The following is a 19,938-nucleotide window of genomic DNA, read 5'->3' as shown; positions in this document are numbered from 1 at the left end:
TGTTACATAATCAAACTCACACACTCTTCTTCTTGCACCAAATGAACTAGTTTCTGCAGAATTTCATCCAGCACCCTGAGGAGGCAGAAACAAGAGGGAAAGCATTCATCATCTGCATCATCTCCACAAACCATCTGCACACAGCTGCTTCCCCCCCCGCGCAGTCCATACCTGCCCTTGATGTTGAAGTTCTTCCCCAGCATCAGGTGTTTGAGGGAGGGATGCCGGGAGAACGCTGGGATGACAGCCAGCAAGTCAGCATCCAAACCTACACACACACACACACACACACACACACAAACAGAAGTCAACACACATCATTGGAGTACGAGCGCAACGCCAGCAGTGGTACGCTCAGTGGAGCTTATGTGAAAACTCATTCAAAGTAGACCTTTAATTACATCCTAGTACGTGCCAATAAAAAAGTAGAAACATGCCTGAAACTTCAAGTTATTCTGGACCATAAATAGGCAATCCATTAACTGGTATAAAGGACCGAACAAGTCGTATTTTATTACATAAAATTGAGTATTACTGGGCCGTTATACCAGTGACTCATGATTTGCTGAGCCAGGTGCTAACATTTCTGGCCCTCAAAGCTCCATTTTTCCCTCTCTCTCTCTCATAGTCCATTTTGGAACAAAATCTCACTGCCCACTGAAATTCCAAAATACTCCCAATTAAACAACCTCCTTCTCACACCCACTCACCTTTTCAAAAGCTCAAGGATAGAGGATGCTGCTAAATGGAAGCGGTTACCATGGCAAGATATTTCAGAGTAAAATGCCTCATTCAGGGATCAAAAATATCTGCGGGTTAAATAAACTCCAGCGCTCACAGTGAAGTGCATTCATTTTACGAAAGCTTGCTGTGACACATTCAAGGAGGGTGGGTGACGGAAGCTGCTTGCAGCTAATGTTTCAGGTATTATTAGCGTCTCTGTTATAATACTATAACTAGATTACTGGCTGTTTGGGAAACGAGCTGGTCAGCGGTCAGCAGGGTAGGTGGTAAAAACAGTCCAATATATATTTTTAGTTCTAGTTTTTACCCATTACAACATCACAGGATTCATTGGTTAAGTGTCAGATTTTTTACTGAAACTTCAAGGTGAAGAACAGTCCTGTAAAATTTGAAAATATATCAAACTAAATATGGACATGCATCATGAACAGAACTACACTTTGCAGTAGTTCTAGTCAACACAATCAATAGCAGATTTTTAGGCATCAAGTAGTTTATGGTATTTATTTAAAGACAATTTAATTGGACTGCATAAATAATGGTCTTTAAAAGAGATTTCGATAACTCCCACAAACAGGACTAAGATTAGGCAAGAATCAAAACATGCCTTTGTTGGTATGTTAACACAGTGATTCAAATTCACACATACATTTGCATCATCAGTGGTATGATGCAGCAGGTCTTTATTCACTATGCTCAGCTGGTAATCAGGTCTTGAATGTAAAGACAAAAATCTGGTGTCGCCATGAATGATTACATCATTGTTGAACTATGAAGAAATACATTAGTTCAGCCACTAAACTCACACAGATAAGGGGACTGGAATCAGCTTCTTTATTCATGCTTCAAAATATCATTCTCATTTTATCAGTCATGCTAGTAGACTAGTAAATTCTAATCGCATTCATGTGGGTGTGCACTGCCGTGTCTCTTTTATACATTTAACCTTTTCATATTTTCCCATAGTTTCATTTTTCTTTGTAAAAACAGCTACTTTGTTGCCAGAACACTTTTCCATCACTAGGATGGGTCAGAAGATGCCAACGCCAGCCTGTGAACATGCAGGGGTTTAGTTAGCGAGCCGATAACCAGCTCCGTGTGACCACTGATCGCCACAGGGAGGGTAAGTGAGTCCAGATAACAGTAAGACACCCTGGGTATGATGAACTCTCTTCATAGTGCAGGCCTCTGGTTGTTGTGTTTGTGGCATTTCAAGTACAAGTGCTGCCAACAGTGAAGCTGCAGATTCACCTCAAACTATCCGATGTCAACACTCACAGCTGAAGGGTGCTTCTCCCAGCTCTACTTACATTTTCATTTACTGGTTGTTATAAAATGCAGACAGATAGATCAGGAAATAACCAATATCAACCAACAGTACTGGCCCACCGATAAATCAGCCAGGCTCTAGGGACTGAGACTGGTTCACTAGTTTAGTTTAAAAGAAAGCCATTCAATTTAAAAGCTGATGGAGTCAAAACAATAATGGCGTAGTCTATACGATTTACAGCTACCCAACACACATACAACAACCCCTGTAAGTGCATCCCTTGTGGGTTCTTACCATTATCAGAGATATCTAAAGTCCCCACGCATGAAACTCGAGGAAACAGCTCCTGAATCACCCCGGCACCTGCTGACCTCAACTGTGGAAGGCAGACAGAGAGGAGCAGAGCATGATGGGATAGCCACAGGAGGTGATATATGAAGATGATGAGTGAATACACCCTGAGTACAGGCCGACAGAGCGTACCTCACAGCTGCTGATGTCCAGGTGTAAATCAGTGATATGAGGGTTATTGGACAAACCGAGGAACAGCGCCCTGAAGGAAAACAGAGGTAGGATGGGATGGGAAAGAGAGCGAGAGAGAGGAAATACAGATTAATCGTGAAGCAGATATAGAAAAAGGGGTACGAAAATGATAGTTAGATAAGAGGAAATGTTGAGAAACAGAGGTCAATTGAGGCACAAGGATGAGCAAAAACCACATTGGAAAAGAAAAATAAATAAAAATCAGTTCCACTTAAATCCAATCGCCTTTCTCCCTCTAACAACCCCCCCTCCTGCCCCACATTCTCCTCTGCACACCTAAAAGTTTAAGAACCATCTTAAAGGATTTAGAGAAAAGTAGCTTAAATATAAGATTCATAGCTCACTAAGTTGGCAACAGAAATTACCTCAAAAACCTTCAAGTTTTATTCAGAAGTGGCCGATTGTAGCGACTGTACATTTACACAAGCCCAGCTGGATGCGGGGGAAAAATACATTTGCACATCAAGGCTCCGCTGGAGGTTGTTCTTGTGCAATGAATACACATTTAAGAGTTATGCACCATGAGGAGGTAATGAGGAAAAGTGCTAAGTGGGGAGTCTGCTCCAACCATTTTGGCAGGGATCCATCACGCAGCGCGCAATCATCCCAATTGCTGGCATTTTGCTTTGTTTTCTCTGCTATTGATTGTGTTCAGCAGGCTATACGCCTAGCAGAGAAACTGTAATATTGCAAAACTCCATTTATCCCCGTTGGGAAACTCCTTTTTTTTTGTTGCTTGGCTGCTTTGTGAGCTGGTTTAGCTACAGATCTCCTGAAGCTGGTGGGCATAGAGTCCTCCACAAAGACACGTCAGCACAGTGGAAGCTGGCCAACACGGGGGCTTCAGTCTGTGTCAACTGATTGAAGGCCAGTCAACTAACGGAACAGTGAACTGGCTCCACTGTCAAGGAAAAGCATTTGAAGCCTAATGTGCACCTTGATGATTAACTCTCACTGGTGGTTTGGATGCAAACCACACTCCATATGGCATAAGCTATTTTTGTACTGAAACAATGATGACCGAAAAATGGCAACCTTGTTTGCTGGGCGGTTTTTGCTTTAAATTAGGACAGGTTAGGGTACTATCCTCCTCCTATCAAGGCCTCTGCATGCATTAAAGTTAGAGTACAGGAATAGGAATGCAGAAATAATGCATTGGGTGGGGGGGGGGTGGCTCTCCCATTTCTACGAGTCTCCTTTTGGATGGAAAACCGAAAAGCCTTCAGCGGTCTTCCTCCTTGAGTTCGGTTTATACAGTGTTTTGAAACTAAAGCAGCTTACAGCATCATGAGTGGATACATTTTTAGCTGGAGTGGCCCCAGTGGGAATTCATTCTTCAGCACTCGCAGTCAAAACTGCCAGTGACACCCTGAACAAGGTTAGGAGTTAAAAATAACAAGATGCGCGAGTTTGTCTTATAACCCACATATATCATCAACCTCCACTGAAGCTAAACAGAATATGAGTTCTGGCTGTACCCGCAAAGTTTCCATTCATCACTATTCTCCCGCAAAAGTAAAAAATGTACCTGATCGCACAGCTGCTCGGCAGGTAGTCTGAGGGGGAAATGCTGCGTCCAATATCATAACGAAAGAAACGTGTCTCCCTCAAGTCCGCGTTTGCTCACTTAAGGCGTTTCATCCCGTAATTGGATTATTTTGCAGATTTCATTACTCCTACTGTGCATGAAATTTGTAGTAGAAATGCTGGGAGACATCATCCAAAAAATTATTAAAGTGAAGTTTTTTAAAGCAACAGATTCGCTTAATTCATAATTCCAAGCCTACTGTAATATTTCTATTTTCAAAAAGGACTTTAAACTTATCTTGTAGGAGTAAGTGGCTTCTCCAAATTTCAGTCATAAAGTATGTAGGAGGCACAGGAACACACTTTCTCCAGCGTCTCCTTAGCAGGTAATTTATAGCTTTTTTTCCTCTAATAATACTAGCATAATATTTCAGTAGCTGCTTGATGTCTATATTAGCGCATCCTGTTGGCATCTTGGCATTTATTACAGGATATTTTGCCAAGTCAGTATATGCATCACGTCTAGAGATTTCCCAAATGAAGTGGAAGAGAATCAGATGCCAGTTGGCTGTCACAAATGATGATATACAGGTCAAAGCTAAACATATAGTCAGCAGAATATTTATACTGTAGCCACATCAAGAAGACCCAGTGTATCAATACATAATTAGAATACAAAACTAACAGTAGTTAGGTCGGGACCACAAGAGTCTAAAGATGATTGATATTTCTATCTGCAGTAATTTATATTTGACAGTGTGGGGTCTTTTGTGGGATAGCAGCAGCAAACCTAGCACATTACAGAGCAGACACCAATGACAGCAAGTATGAGACTGATCAAGTTAGACACAGCATGAAAGGCAAAGCAGGAATGGTGGGTTGCCAAGCTGCTTGCACCTCCACAGCAACTGTGGGCAGGCTAGAGCATTTTGAGTAGCACAACCTATATGAGCTCTAACAGGATGGCAGCAGAGTTCGACTGACAGTCTTATGAGCTAAAGCAAAGCCCAACCCAATTTTGTTTAGAACTCCATTTAGGGTGTGCGCTAATTTCATAACAATACTCCTTTGTATGACTCCCTGAATGAAACTGTAATTAAACCTGAAGACTGATGACAAAAAAGTCAATTTCTTGTGACTGGTTTTGTCATAATGTCACATCATAAAGACAGATTCTAATTTGGCTTATCAGACATATGCACCCCTAATTATCATGGGTTGGTCCTGATGACAGCATACAATTACCAGTTTACTGCCAGACACTGAGCTTGAGCATATTCTTTGACCCTCTTTATATGTAGACTTAACATGCCAGTTAGTAATATATAGTGCTTTGGTACCTTTATGGCAACTGTGCCCAGCGCTGACTTTGATCTATGTGTCATAAGAGAAAAGAGACCTCTCTCTTCACAGGTCACTTCTTCTGTCAGAACTATGAGCATCTTCACAGAGCAGCTTTTGAAAGGTTGTTTTGATGCATTTTTCTGACTGACTTGTTTATTTGGCATTTTTCTCCTTTATCTATATCTGGATACAGGTTTGTGACTCTTGGGGATTATATCTTGTTTTTTCCACCATCAAATAAACTTTAGTCTTTTGTGTCATATGGAAATACAATGTAATGAGCCAAGGTCCAGTAACACATAACAATACATACAAAAGATCCTGAAGTACTGTGCAAAAGCAACAGGGTTTTTTTCCTCCCGCCGGACGTTGCTTGATTTTAAGTCATTTTCAATCCTCGCCATTCACAGAGGAATGGGTTTTATTTTTGGGGTTTTTTTTTTATTTCTTAAGCAACTTAACGCTGACGTATGAATCATGATCAGAAACTGTGTCAGTGGAAGGGTGGCTGTCAAGAAGCCAAGGAAAGGAAATGAGGAGAAAAGGCTGAGGTATCCCAAATTGCACAAGACCTGGACTGAAAATCACTGGCAACCAGTCTTATAAAGTCATTAACGCAAATATGGTTCAAATCCTTGTCAATATATGGAGGGGTTCAGGTGAAGGTTACAACAGTGGATGTCTACAGCCGTCTGTAAAACACAGTGGAGGCTCTGTCACAGTTTTGCACTGCATTTTGGCCAGTGGTGTCAGCGACCTTGTTAAAATTTACTGAATAACAAACACAAAAAAGTACCATCAGATTTTGATACACCATGCAGCAACATCTGGAACATGTCTGACTGGCGACAGCTTCAGTTTTCAGCATGACAATGATCCTAAACAGCCAACGCAGTAAAAACATACATGGATAGAAAAACACCATCAGTCTTGGATTGGCCTCCAAAGAGTCTGGACCTCAACATTATTGAAGCAGTGTGGGATCATCTTGACAGAGATGAGAACAAAAGGCAGCCAACATCCAAAGAAGAGTATTGAATGTCCTTCAAGAAGCCTGGAGACTGTTTAAAGCAACTGAGTTAAGGAATAAAGGTGGTTATACCAAATATTGACTTTCAGGCTTGTTAGAATTGTACAAACTGTTTTTGCCTTATATACTTATGTCCATGTACGCCTCCACATGTTTAAATTAAATTGTTGTACTTCTTTCCCATTTTCCTCATATACATAAATGATGGGTGGCTCAAGACTTTTGCACAGCACTTCCAATTTCCAGTTTGATTTTCCCTGAAAATCCATGCGTTTCACAGCGACTCACCTCATCGAATCAGGGGGGACCTTCATAGAGGCCAGGCTGACATGTGTGAGGCTGAATGCTGAGCTGAAGAACTGACGGAAAGTTGGCAGAGAATCTCTGGCTTTTCTGGAAAAAGGACAGTACAGAAAAAACAGGAAGATTTTAAAACAGAGGGGGAGAGGAGCACCGAGGAGAGCATTTAAGTTAAATCTTAATCAGGCAGACCGAAAAATAGGATGACACTGATCTATAACAAGAGCGAGGATGACAGGAGGACTTGATACGCTCATAAAGAGTGACAGAGAATTTGCAGTAGACAAGCAGAGCAATGACAGGGGGGGAACAAGGGAGGGAAGAGAGCCAGAAGAAGGCTGAAGCAAAAAAGATGCTCGCTGCGACATTTGGGTCAGTATTATATCAACCCGACAGCATGAAAAGGTGAAGTCGGCATTAATTACTGCCATCACTTAAAAGGTAACATGGACCTATTATCTAACCATCTGCCTGACATATACAGCACATTAGCCCGTCATCATAGGAAGCATAGAGAATAAGTCTCCATGTATGAACAACATTCCTCTGAGTCAGAGCAGGCACTGTACTCGGCATTCATGGAATGAATATAGTGTACTGTTTCCGATCTGTTTAGCACTTGTCAAAGCTGTCAATCTGCCGTTCCAGCCCCCGCGCTGTACACATAATTCACCACAGGGGAGGATGAGGAAGGGAGGCTAGAGGAGGAACGATAAAGTCATGAGTGGCGAGGAGGAGGAGGAGGAGAGAGTGAGGGGAAGGATGAATTCATCTTGCAGAAAGATGAAGTTTGTTTTTCTTGGAAAGATTACCTGCTATTGCTTTTCAGGCGGCTGATATGTTGTTTACTTGTGCAGCACAAAACTCTTTTTTTTAGCTTCTACCTGATAAATGAGTATTGCTGTCACTGATGAGGCACTTTGAAAGCAAACTCATGAGAAGTAAAATTTACCTCATAGTTCACTAGTCAAAAAAACCCCCCTATATATAGAGAGATAGACAATCTTTTATACTTGACATGAAAAGCACAGCTGCGGCTGATTTCATTAACAATTCTATGAAAGCAGCCACCAGGGATTTGAACTATATTCAGTCCCTCCCACCTGAAACCCAGTGTATTTTATGAAGCACATAGGCACAGGCATGCATGTTGCATTTTGAAATGCTGAGGGTGAAGAACATTTTTTTTAACCAAAATCAATGTCATACCCACTCCCAGTACCACAGTTTAAAACCAAAGTTTTATCTCAGCATGATTTTTTTTTCTTTGACCAGCTTTGAACATCGATATGTCCTTGTCCACTAGAATAGGCCCTGAGCAACAGATCCACAGTTAGAAGTGCTCAGCCGTCTCTACAGACTGTGTAGAAATGCCATGGAGACTATCCAACACATAGTAGCAGGATGTAAGATTCAAGCTGGAAACGCATACATTTGGAAGCACAACCTAGTGACTGTGATAGGCTACAGGAACATCTGCGCCGCATATGGACTAGAAGTCCCCAAGTCCCGATGTGAAATCCCACCAAAGGTGGTTGAGAACAACAGGGCTGAGGTCCTGTGGGAGTTCCAGTTCCATACAGACAAGCAGCCAACCAACCAGACATAGAGGTGGTTGACACGAAAGATTAGAAAAAAGTTGTGACAGATGTGGCAATCCCAGCAGATAGCAACATCAGGAAGAAGAAGCATGAGAAAATAGAGTACTAGGAGTACAAGGAGCTAAAGAAACAACTGGAGCAGATTTGAAAAGTAAAATCCAAACAGGTCCCACTGGTAACAAGAGCAGTATGAACTATAACATCAGAGATCTCCATCCAGAAGAGCATAGTCCTAATTAGCAGAACCCCCAAACTCCAAGGACTCTGTTAGAGCACCCCAGCTTGAGAAGAACAGACAAACTACCACCCAGGGGTGATGGTGGAGTTATATATACCATATGTTCAGAGTCCCTGATCTATCCTGACTGCACAATTGATGATTCACCAAATTATTGTTGGTTTAATATGACAGCAAACTACAATAAACGGCTTATTCCTTACTTTAACAGTTTAATCATACATATCATAATCATTTAAGGTTCGTCTTTTCCAATGATGCTTTAGCACCTTATTGTAATGGCTTCCTTAAGCTCGATCAACACTTTGACTCAGTTATCTGAATTAAGCCATTTCAGAAACACAGTCACACTTTCAAACAAGTCCTTCAAACTTCATCAACACTTTGTCAACCTTACTTTCCAACATCCAGAAACACACAAATTACTTTTAGTGTTTCCTCTTCCACTGACACTTCAGCTTGAAAATATGTCAGGCCTAGGCAGCTGCTACGTCAGTCTCAGAGAGCAGGGCGTTAAAAGATTCATGTTAAAAAAAATTGTCTGGATAGCTGGGGAAGGAAGCGTTTTGTGGAAGTCCCCTCAAAGCATCTCCAACAGCAAGTGCAAACTTAGCCACGGTTATGAAAACTGCACAAACACGCCAGAACTAAAGAGAGACATCACCTGTCTTTAGAAATACACCCTGTAATGCTGCACCAGCACCCCAAAATAGCCTAAAAGGGAAAGCTGATCTGCACTCTCCTCTCCTCTGATTGCTGAGACAATTTTGTCATGTGTTTGGCACAGCTGCTTCACAGATATGAGCGCAGTAATTTGACTGGCTGGGAATATAATGAATAATCACTACACCCTTCCAATTTCTGTTCCACTTCAACAAATTCCTGTGTGCATATTGCAGCGTGAGCCCGAGCCCTTATTGTCCTTGTGCACACGACCCAGTGCTTCACACTGACTGTTATGACTGTCTATTAGAATATAATTTAGCAACTTGCCACGCTGGCCTTGAGAAATTTGACCGGGACACATTTAACTTTTAACGGGCTCTCATTTTAAAAGTGGCGTACGCACACGGGCGGAAGTAAACGTGCCGAACTGTGGCGTCTGAATTCCCATTAGGCAAATGCATGGTTGACAGAGTACAGTAACCTGTTTTAGAACATTCGCCCCATGCAGACAAAACCATGTTAGCTTGGCTATAAGATTAAACTGCATGGCGAGAGAGGAAATGAGAAAGGGAAAATGTGAGATAAAGAGGGGGAAAAAGTGGGAGAAAATGAAGTTGTGAGGGATTAAAAAAAAGAGGAAAAGGTCACAAGGAAAAAGAAAAAAGAAAAAAGAAGATAAAGACATTGAGGAAGACAGTAGTGAGAGAAACCCCGGCAGCTGCACTACAATCACAAGTCGCTCCTTTTCAGATAACCTCCCAGTGTGTGTAACAGCAGCTCTCCTTTGACCCATTTGTAACGATTAGCATATAGCCCGTCAAAGCTGCACGGATACAGAATGGCTTCTGTCACATAAGCAGATACGGTGTCACTGTCTCTCTCATGAAACACTCTCCAGAGAGCTCTATCAGCAACTTGTAACCGTGCCTGCACGTCTGTGTGGCAGCATCTTCCTAGACTCCTCATTGTTAGTCAAAAGTGACCACATTTGTATGTGTGCAAAGGGTAAAGGAGTGGTCTGAGGCATCCCGCTCCATATTCATGAGCAGCAGTCAGGTGGTCGGTTCTTATCAAGTCGGTTCAGTTTCGTGCCTTCGTGTCGTTACGGCAACACAGCAGCCATCCGACCGGCAGCACCGAGCCAGCGTGCATTTAATACCACAAGAGCAGCAGGAGGACTGCAACTAGGAACTACAAACACAGGAAGAATGTGATGAGAAAGAGCAAAGGTAAAGATGATAAAATGTGTAGAAGGAGGTAGAGCGATAAGGATACAGGGAAGGAAGAGTGGGGCGTATAAGTTGAGAATGATGAGGAAGGAAAGGAGAGAGGTATAAATGAGGGAAGAAGAGTTATGAAAAAGGGAACGATAAAAAGCAGAAAGAAAAGACTGATGGAGAATAGATGCCATAAGTAAAAGGAAGGGGAGAAATAGAGGTGCTGCTAGACAGGTGCAAAAAAAAAAGATGGATAGAGAGATAGAGTAGATAAAAGTAGACACGGATAGGGGAAAAGAAGGAGGCATGGTAGCCTGGGGATTGGAACAATAATTCCCGTCTAAAATTAGTCTCATTTTTCACCAACTTCTTTCTCTGTAATTCTGTAATGTAATATGCTGAGCAGGGAAGCTCCCAGGCTCCTGTGGGACATGACATGATGAGAGCCGGAACGGCTTCTGCCTGCTAGTGAAGATAACAAACACACACAGGGTTCAACCGCACACAACACGCACGCCAACAACAACAACAACAACCCAAGCACTGTTGGGCATGCATACAAGTGCTTGACAGACAGAAAACCTGTTAGCAAACAGAGACATGTGTACATTAAAGGAAGCTGGAAACATTTGGCACACACAGATGCAGCGAGGCAGAATAAATGAGGGATGCGATGTGAGCTTGTATGCTAATTCTATCAGCGAGGTCCAGGGCTAAACGCTAATCTACGGGAAATAAATGATGATGCTCGCTCTCCTCTGTGCCTCCTGACTGGAAAATTTCCAGAGCTGTTTGGCTGAGTCATATTAAGCAAACTGATATATATATTTATATATTTATATTCAAATAAAAATAGCCTAAACTGGGATTTACACTTGAGGTGAATGCCCACCTGTGAGAGAAGGAGTTCTTGGAGAGATTCAGGTAGGAGAGGTCAGCGCAGCAGCCTCGCAGCAAGGCCCCAAACAACTGGCAGAGAAACAGAGAGATAAATGGGAGGTGTCATGTTCACTATGGTGAACACGATTGTGTTGTATAACAGTTATTTTGGCTCTTGAGTATTGAAAAAACAGTTATAGCACAAATTAAAGCTGACACAAAAGCAATGTGAAGACTCTTGAGTAAATATATAGTTTGAAGTATAAAGACAGCCTTGCTTGAAATTGAAAAATAGAATTTAGCAGAAGCTCTGCATGTTGTAAAAAAGGACAAGTACAACGAGATACGACAGGCGGTCAAATCAGGACAAAAAGCAGTCTCGTTTCGGGATTTATTTGATCCTTTCTGTGCCATATGGCTTGACTTTCCACAGAATAATGCAGTGTTTGTCATTAACTTTCTACAACTGCAAACAGGCGCATTTAGCATCTGCTGCATGTGATTTTCCAAGAAATATGACATCGTCAGAAATCAGTGCTGGGAATTCTCCTCTACAGGGTGAAAACTAAACAAAGTGAAACTCTGAGGCTGAGAGGAGTACATGATAAAAGATGCTCACAGTCCTGCGTCATTCATTCATTCCACTTAGCATTGGACAATACTTACTCTAAATCCCTGCATCTGAGTATAAAAGGTAGTTACTTGAGCTTTTGTACTTGTCTTTTCAATACATTTGAAATACATTACATAAATATTCTACATAAAACATGGTGAGCTTATAAAAAATGGTTCAATTGTTAACAGTTCCACTGCATAGTCATTTTCCCCATATCAACATCTGGTTTCACTTAAAGTCAATTCTATATTTTTACTCCAGTGCACAAAACCTTTTACTAAACTTCTCATTCTGACTGTCAACAAGCACACTAATGTTTGGGCCTTGTGACCTTAAATAGAACAACCATATATTTTTCATGACAAATTCTGCATGATTCACAGTTTATCTAGTGCAACCCCTCACTGCATTTAGAGTCTAAAAACAAGGTGTTTTGTGATTCAATCTCTGTTTGCATCCACAGGACAAAAACAAAGAAAAGCATATAAACTGTAATCCTGTGACAGGCTTTTGTTTTCTTTCCTACTTTGGTAAATCTATTTTGTATTTTGCTCAAAACACTGAGCATTCACTAAGAGTAGTTTATTGGTATATAAACATCAGTCCAAATACCATTCACTGTGACGATGCCCATCTCCCTGAACCAGTGGACTAATTACTAAACTAGGGCTGCTCGATTATGGCAAAAATGATAATCACGATTATTTTCACTGAAATTGAGATCACGATTATTTGACGATATTTATTTAACCCTTTAAGGCCTACTATAGAACCAAGTCCACCAGAGCTTATATTATTTTTTTTACATGCTGTAGTGCCATTTGTGGGAGCATTTCAAGTTGCTATACATCAATACAACTGTTATAGCCCATATTTTAATAATATGTATGCATTAAGTACATAGTAATTACATAAATTGCAAAAAAGTGCAATAAACTACAAAAAAAATTGAAAATCGCTTTTGTTTTGTTTACATATATTTCTACTTGGAGAAATTTAAGAGGTTTATCCCTCAAAACTTTAAATACAATAAAGTTGCAAAAAATAGTTTCCCACCACAGGAAATTTATTTTGAGTGTCTTCATAGTTTTATTTTGGAGATACAGCAATTTTTATATACTGCAGGAAAAACAAACAATCCTATGATGCAAATTTGCAAAGAAAACAGCATGTGCATCATTTCACTGTGGGAAGTGTTACGAACAGCTGATAGGAACGGCAAAGCGTGTTTCTGAAATATTATGTTTTTGTTCCTGCAAGCGCTTTTTATGCAATTTTTGCAAAGCTATATGTGGAACGAAACCGTGACCGAGGACAAGCTGATGGCATAAGATGTAAGTACAACTCCTCCGGTTTCATATGCAAAACAAATTATTGCGCTAGCTTACACGGTTCAGGTTCTACAGGGATTTAAAAATAGTTACGCAAAACGGAGCGTGCTGCTCTGACCGGCTTTAAAGGGTTAACAATGACTTTAAAAAAATAATATAAAATAGTGTGCAACACCACTGAAGTTTTTTTTTTTTACCTCTCTTTTCAACAGACAGCAGTCACTCTCCAAATAACTTCTGCTTAGCTTTCGGAGCTTCCCTCGGGTCCTCTTAATCAGCGGTCTCCAACCTTTTTTGCGCCACGGACCGGTTTATGCCCGACAATATTTTCACGGACCGGCCTTTAAGGTGTCGCGGATAAATGAGGGAGGGGCTAATAATCGGCTCAGTCATTTTTAATGATCGTTGAAAGCCCAGATCATAATCGTGATTAAAATTCGATTAATTGAGCAGCCCTATACTAAACTATATTTAAAGTTTTATAAAGGGTAAATTGCTACTTCCACACAGATGCAACACTATTAGCAATCTAATCATGTCAAATAATAGTCACCAAGGCCACTATCTGAAAGAATAAGTAAGATTTAGTTTTTTAAGAATTCCACTTGTGAAGGAGAGTTGTACTCTGTTAAATTTGGTATTTGTTGAATTCATCTCTTTGGAGTTTAAATGCTAAGTAACATTGTTCCTGTACTCAGAATTGAAACTATCCTTGTATAAACTAGGCCTATAGAAATAACGAGGTTTCTCAGTACGGCATTCAGCCAGGAAAAGAACTTTAGCTGAACTTTAGTTAAAACACTGAATTAATTTTATTGTCTGTGAAAGACTGACAGAGAAAATTTTCTCTCTACCTTAAAGAAATGTTTGAATGAAGGTTTGAATCATTAATATTTGTTTCAGAATATTTGGAAGCTGCTGCACGTCACCACTTACTCAAATCTACACCCTAAATGAGCGACAATAATGTAGACTGAAAAATAAAAGTGATATTTTTATACAAAACGGAGTCTTGTTTGGCTACTTTTCCCGTGTATATTTAAGGGTTAACGGCCCCGAGTTCCAGCAGTCAAATGAAAAACAGCCAGTAGTGTTTCTGCCAATCTTTGAAAGAGTGTACGGAAAGTGCTCATCTGTCAGAGAAGTCTACTAATTCCCGATAGCAGGACCAAATGGGCAATAAGAAGTGTAATTGTATTGTACTGAATCAAAGTCAAGCTGAGCCCATACCAGGAAAAACGAATTACTATTCTTCAATTTGTTGCACTGGATATCTATCAAATGTTTAATGCCTCAAAAAAAAAAGAAGCTGTACAGGATTCGTGCAGGAAACCAAGTATGCTGTGTCGCACGCAGTTCTCTGCCTATATGATCCATGCTGCATTATGCTGCACAGCGCCATGTATCATTCATCAGAGGCCATTATCAATCAAGCCATGCCTTGTGATGATATGGCTGACTTTCAAAATAAAGAGCTTTAGAGAGTACTAAAGTGAATGTGCAGGGACCTGTGATCCGCCCAATGTTAAAATAAAGATGATAAATATGTGTTTGTTAGGCAGGAGGACGCAAATTTGATTGGCATTAAACCAAACCCAGATTCCCTGGAATACTTTAAGCAGCATCCCATCACTTGTGAGAGGTTAAACTATCGGACAAATCCATTTTTTCGCTGGCAGTGTGATCCATCACGCAAATTGATTAATCGACCGTTGTCTGTGTGTCAAGCGTAGATTAAAAACAGAAACGTATTAATAATTCAATCCAACAAGCTAACACTAAAAAAGACTAATTTTCCCCGAGATAGCTCCTCTCTAAAGGATAAATGACAATTAGCACAAAAAAAAGGACATTAAAGCAGGTCTCACAGAGAACTCTTTCTGTCACCCTCTGAAGGTGAGCAAGTTCAACTTGGAAATAAAGCAGAAGAGAAGCAATGACTTCCATCCATGCACATAATTCAATATAAAATTCATTGCCCACATTAACAGGACGGGTGGGCTAGTCCTCTGCGAAACAGATTCCTGGCTGACAAGCTCGCTGCTTTTAGGTGTTAAAATTGCTCAAGTGAAGAGCGGCGAGGGAGGAAAGTAAACGTATCACAGCGGCAAGAAAAGTCCAGAAACTGTTTGCCTTTTTCTTTTTTTCCCCATTTCCCCCCAAAAAACATAATAATAAGTACAAATCAAGAGGAAATTATATTTTTGAGAAACCCAAGGTTAGCCAGTGTCTGTGCTCTGATTTAGTTCCACACTAAAACTTGTTTAAACAATTGTAAAGAACTAACATAATTATTCTGTATTGTGATAAATATTTAGTGTCAAAAAGCTTTAGATAAAGAGAATTTATCTATAGCTAGAATCTACATCTGTGATATTTCTTTCTCTTTCTTCTTTCAAAGGTTAAATATGTACTTCCTTTAAGTTGAGTTTTTTATTTTGTCATTTTTAAATCAGAGGTAGATGTTCTCTAAACTGTAGCTTTAGTTTTTCATTTGATTTCTTCTTCTTTCTTTTTTTAATTTAATTTATTGTGATACAAATGAACTGGAGAAAGAAAAAGTACAATTTTTTTGCATTTCTTCAAGAAGCAGAAGTATTGCACAGAATGACCCATTATATTAATATATCTACACATTACATCATTTTTATAAAGTACAGTTTGGTCTGCCATTACTAGCAGACTTTCAAAGTATTTACATCCTGTTGTTTTCAGCACTAACTCTATACTTTCACCTTCCCACGAAAGCTTAAGAATGTATTTTTTTAATGTAAAACTGCAGCACCTGTCATGTGGTGTTCGTAAACAGTAACCATTGGTTATTCTTTTATTTGTCATTCTACTCAAAAAAATGTGTCTGTTTCTTTAAACAACACAAAGTAAGAAAGGTTCCTACACTAAGCTTGACTTACAGTACTACATAAAGTCTAAGGTGCAGCTGTACATTGTAACCTACACCTTAGAATTCATGCTACTGCACCAGCTGTGATGGATCTGCTTGGTAGCAAAACCATGTAAATGCAGTATATTATATATTATAATAGTTTAGGATATATTAGCACGAGATTAATGCCTCAGTGAAACAAAATGTCAAATGCCGTAACTGTAACTAGCTGGCATGCAATGCTAATGCAAAAGCCAGTGCTTCGCTAACATAGACCTGTTTACTTTCACTGAAGCCTTCAAAACGGCAGGAGTCTACACACAGCGTGCAAAACAGCATGTTGTTCAATATTTATCTACTCCAAGTCCAAAACAATCCGCTGGGTTTCACTCGTGATGGTTAGCAGTGCAGAAACACATTTAAATGCAGCTTTAAATGCAACTCCACCTGCCGTGGTAAAGCTCTACGGGATTCAGCCCAGATCAAATCAAGTTATGAAAATATTTCAAAACATTTAAATCAAAAAAAAATTTAAATATATTTTTTTCACTGAACAGCAGGTTGATCATAATTTTTATATGAAAAACAATCTCCAAACTATGCTAAACTAAACTGAGTTTAAGATGAAGTAGTTTGGTAATAAGGATAAAATTCTGTTGCCTGTTATGGTGGATACAAGTATAAAGTGGCTGAAAGTTCTGGTGTACTGTATTTGTAGTAGTCAGTACAGAAAATGGAGCATTTACTGTAGATCTTGTCCTTCTGAACCGCTGAACAATGGCAGTGCTTAGATCTTAGATCTGTAGCCGACTCTGACCTTTAACCTCACTGCCGTGGTGGAAACGATAAAAAAAGAATATTTATGTCTGTTCTACCCAACCTTGCCTGTCCCTATGGCGTTCTGTGGCATCAGCAGCAACACAGCACTGACAAAGCAGCAATGACTGAGAATGAACAATAAAATGTGACCTTTTCACAAACCCCTACATCTTCTAAGGAGACACAGACGTTAAAAACGTGAGTACAGTTGTAACTTTCAGCATTTTTAACCACACAGTATCGCATATTTGCAGCAAACCAACTGCCATCGCAGCAGTAATCTGCAGGGACAGACATGTTCAAGTGTGGCCAATGAACTCTCTCCCTGAGAGAAAGCTCCGTCATCCTTTCCACTGTTAGCATATCTGCTACCACAGCAAGATGCCATTTGTCACACTGGCTCACAGACATGCTAAATTTAGACATACTCACAACAACAAAGATGCGAACAAAAGCTTGCAACAAATGCTTCGTGTGCTTTCCGTAAAAGACATAATTTGTATAAATCACAAAGGTTATACGTCTTCATTATTGGCCCTTCTAAGAGCTCCCACTTTCACCTAAAGCATTATGCAGAGAGAATCTCTATGAGATATGGAATAAAGTGAGGTTTTGTGTGGTAGGCGTTTCATATTCAGACCGCTAGGCCTTTCGGTTTCTTGGCTTGAATCCCATTCTAGTGATGAGATCAGATAGTGATGGGTGGATATTGACTGTAACAAAGACAGCGAGTACAAACCGAGTCCACAGTGCAGTCTGTCCCAGACAGGTCCAAGTGGACCAGGCAGTTAGGCTGGGCCAGGAAGAGGTACAGGTTCTGCATGGGAAGAAGGAGAGAGACTTTAAGATAGTGTTAATATTTCTGAGTTAAGGATGTACACAAGTAAACATCTGCACAGTCAAGGGCAGTGGTCATTGGATTAATTGATACACTCTCACATGGGAATTAGTTAACATCATTAGAACCCAGTCAATGTAGGATTTTTAAGACCAAGACCAATGCTGATGTTTAGTGATTTAAGTCTGATATTCTGATATCCTTTTCTTTTTAGATTTTCATTTATCAACTGTTATAAATGCCAGTACAAACAGCTGCTGATATATTGATAAATCAGTCCTGTTCTGAACAGTATCCTGCATTTTGACACCGATCTCTCATCCCAATCGATCGCGGCAGATAGCCGACCCTCCCTGAGCCTGGCTCTGTCTGAGGTTTCTTCCTGTTAAAAGGGAGTTTTTCCTTTCCGCTGTCGCCAAAGTGCTTGCCTCATAGGGGGATATACGATTGTTGTTTTTTTCTCTGTATGTATTATTGTAGGAGCTACCTTACAATATAAAGCGCCTTGTGATTTGGCACTGTATAAATAAAGCTGAATTGAACTGATTGGATATAGAGAAAATGACTGATTTTCACTAGATCACAATGTCAAAATTAATCAGTAAAGTGATCTAAACTTGAGTATAAACCTATATTACATATTATATTATAGACATAAAATGTCTTAATTATATATAAGCATGTTTCACTTGTTTATGTGTATTAGTATAAATACTACTATTAATATTTGTAAAATCTGAGATTTGCATCTGCAATACCTGGAAAAACCCTCTAAGCAACTCAGCTAAACTGTGACCTAAACACACAAGTCAGGGTATGGATTTAAAAAAAGAAAAGACTGACTAAGCAGCTAAGGCAACAACGAAGGAGTGCTGAGCTTCAGAGGCTCAGCCTGAAAGCCTGAAGAGATTGTGGAGGCAGTAGCAACTTGCTAGGCGCTTCATCTTCCACAGTTTTATGGGGAAGTGGAAAAGAAAATGATCATTCTTTAAAAAGCGCAGGCATCTCAGCTACAGTTTGCCAGGAGGCACATGGGAGACTCTGAAGTAGGCTGGAAGAAGCCCCTGTGGTCTGATAAGAGACCATAAGGCCTTCAGAATCTGCAGCTGGGCTGAAAAATGTTTTTTCACTGCGCAAACTGACTGAACCTGGTCAACTCCGTCAAAGAAAGTCAGAATCAATATTTATGTACACATGTTTTTTTTTTTTACATTTCCATCCTAAGGTGGCATAACAGCAGCACTAAAAAAATGATGATTTTCCAGTTTATCAGAATTAAGATATTGTAAACAGTGTAAGTAACAGAGGCCTGAGAATTTTCCATGCAATGATACATTGACTCTTTCCTGATGGGCAAGTGTAAAAAATCTTTATTATAATATTACAAGATTCCTCCCCCCCCCTCCTCCACTCAAGATTTATTACAGTAAGCGTGCATTAATATACTTGAATGGGAACACACAATGCAACAATTTTTGTGCCTTACTGTAGCGTCCTCTCCAGATAAGACCCCAGGGTTCTTGCTAAGGTCCAGATGCAGCAGAGAATTGGAATAGTCGTCAGCTGAGCACAGTGCCTGGGACAATGAAACCACACCTGGGGGGGGGGGGGGGTGTTGATAAAGGATTAAAAGAGAAGGGATACAGTAGTTTAATTTAGTCACTTATAATCTTTTTTTTTCAGGGGGCCAATTTAATGCTCTGGACATGACATATCATCAACTGAGGAATAAAAAAGCTGAAGAGGTGAAGAAAAACAAAACAATCTGTGGCAAAAAAATAAAAACTAATTGAGCAGAGACTTGTCAGTGCATGGCAGGCTTGTACGAAAAGAGCTTTCAGAGGAAGCCAGCCACCTTTTACCCACTATCCCAGTTTCCAAGTGCGCCCTGAAAGCCAAACAAAAGTATGTATAAATCAGATCACTACACAATTACAGCCACAGGCCTGATGGAAGCCCTCATTAAAATCCTCATTCTGCAGCACACAGCACCCCATGTCAGGTTACAGCTTAAATACAGACACAGCAACAGCACTGGTGAAACATCTATGAGAGCCAAACAAATGCAAAGCCTACAACTACCATTTCTCT

At 40.2% G+C, this 19,938-nt stretch overlaps 1 protein-coding gene across 9 annotated transcripts in view; it reads right to left on the bottom strand.

The window, feature by feature from the left end:
- Positions 1-19,938, bottom strand: part of carmil3 (capping protein regulator and myosin 1 linker 3) — a 104,908-nt gene that overhangs the window by 34,435 nt on the left and 50,535 nt on the right. For all 9 annotated transcript variants that reach the window (XM_012923043.3, XM_012923046.3, XM_012923044.3 and 6 more), the window contains exons 13-20: positions 19,334-19,443; positions 17,749-17,826; positions 11,373-11,449; positions 6,747-6,851; positions 2,498-2,567; positions 2,309-2,390; positions 172-268; positions 21-75 (exon numbers count right to left, since the gene is read on the bottom strand). In XM_012923043.3, the coding sequence (XP_012778497.1) occupies positions 21-75; positions 172-268; positions 2,309-2,390; positions 2,498-2,567; positions 6,747-6,851; positions 11,373-11,449; positions 17,749-17,826; positions 19,334-19,443 (674 nt within the window). The remainder of the gene's footprint in view (positions 1-20; positions 76-171; positions 269-2,308; positions 2,391-2,497; positions 2,568-6,746; positions 6,852-11,372; positions 11,450-17,748; positions 17,827-19,333; positions 19,444-19,938) is intronic.

This window comes from Maylandia zebra, linkage group LG18 (assembly GCF_041146795.1).
Source record: "Maylandia zebra isolate NMK-2024a linkage group LG18, Mzebra_GT3a, whole genome shotgun sequence".
In the NCBI taxonomy this organism is placed as follows: Eukaryota; Metazoa; Chordata; class Actinopteri; order Cichliformes; family Cichlidae; genus Maylandia; species Maylandia zebra.
This window is presented reverse-complemented; position numbering and strand designations above follow the sequence as displayed.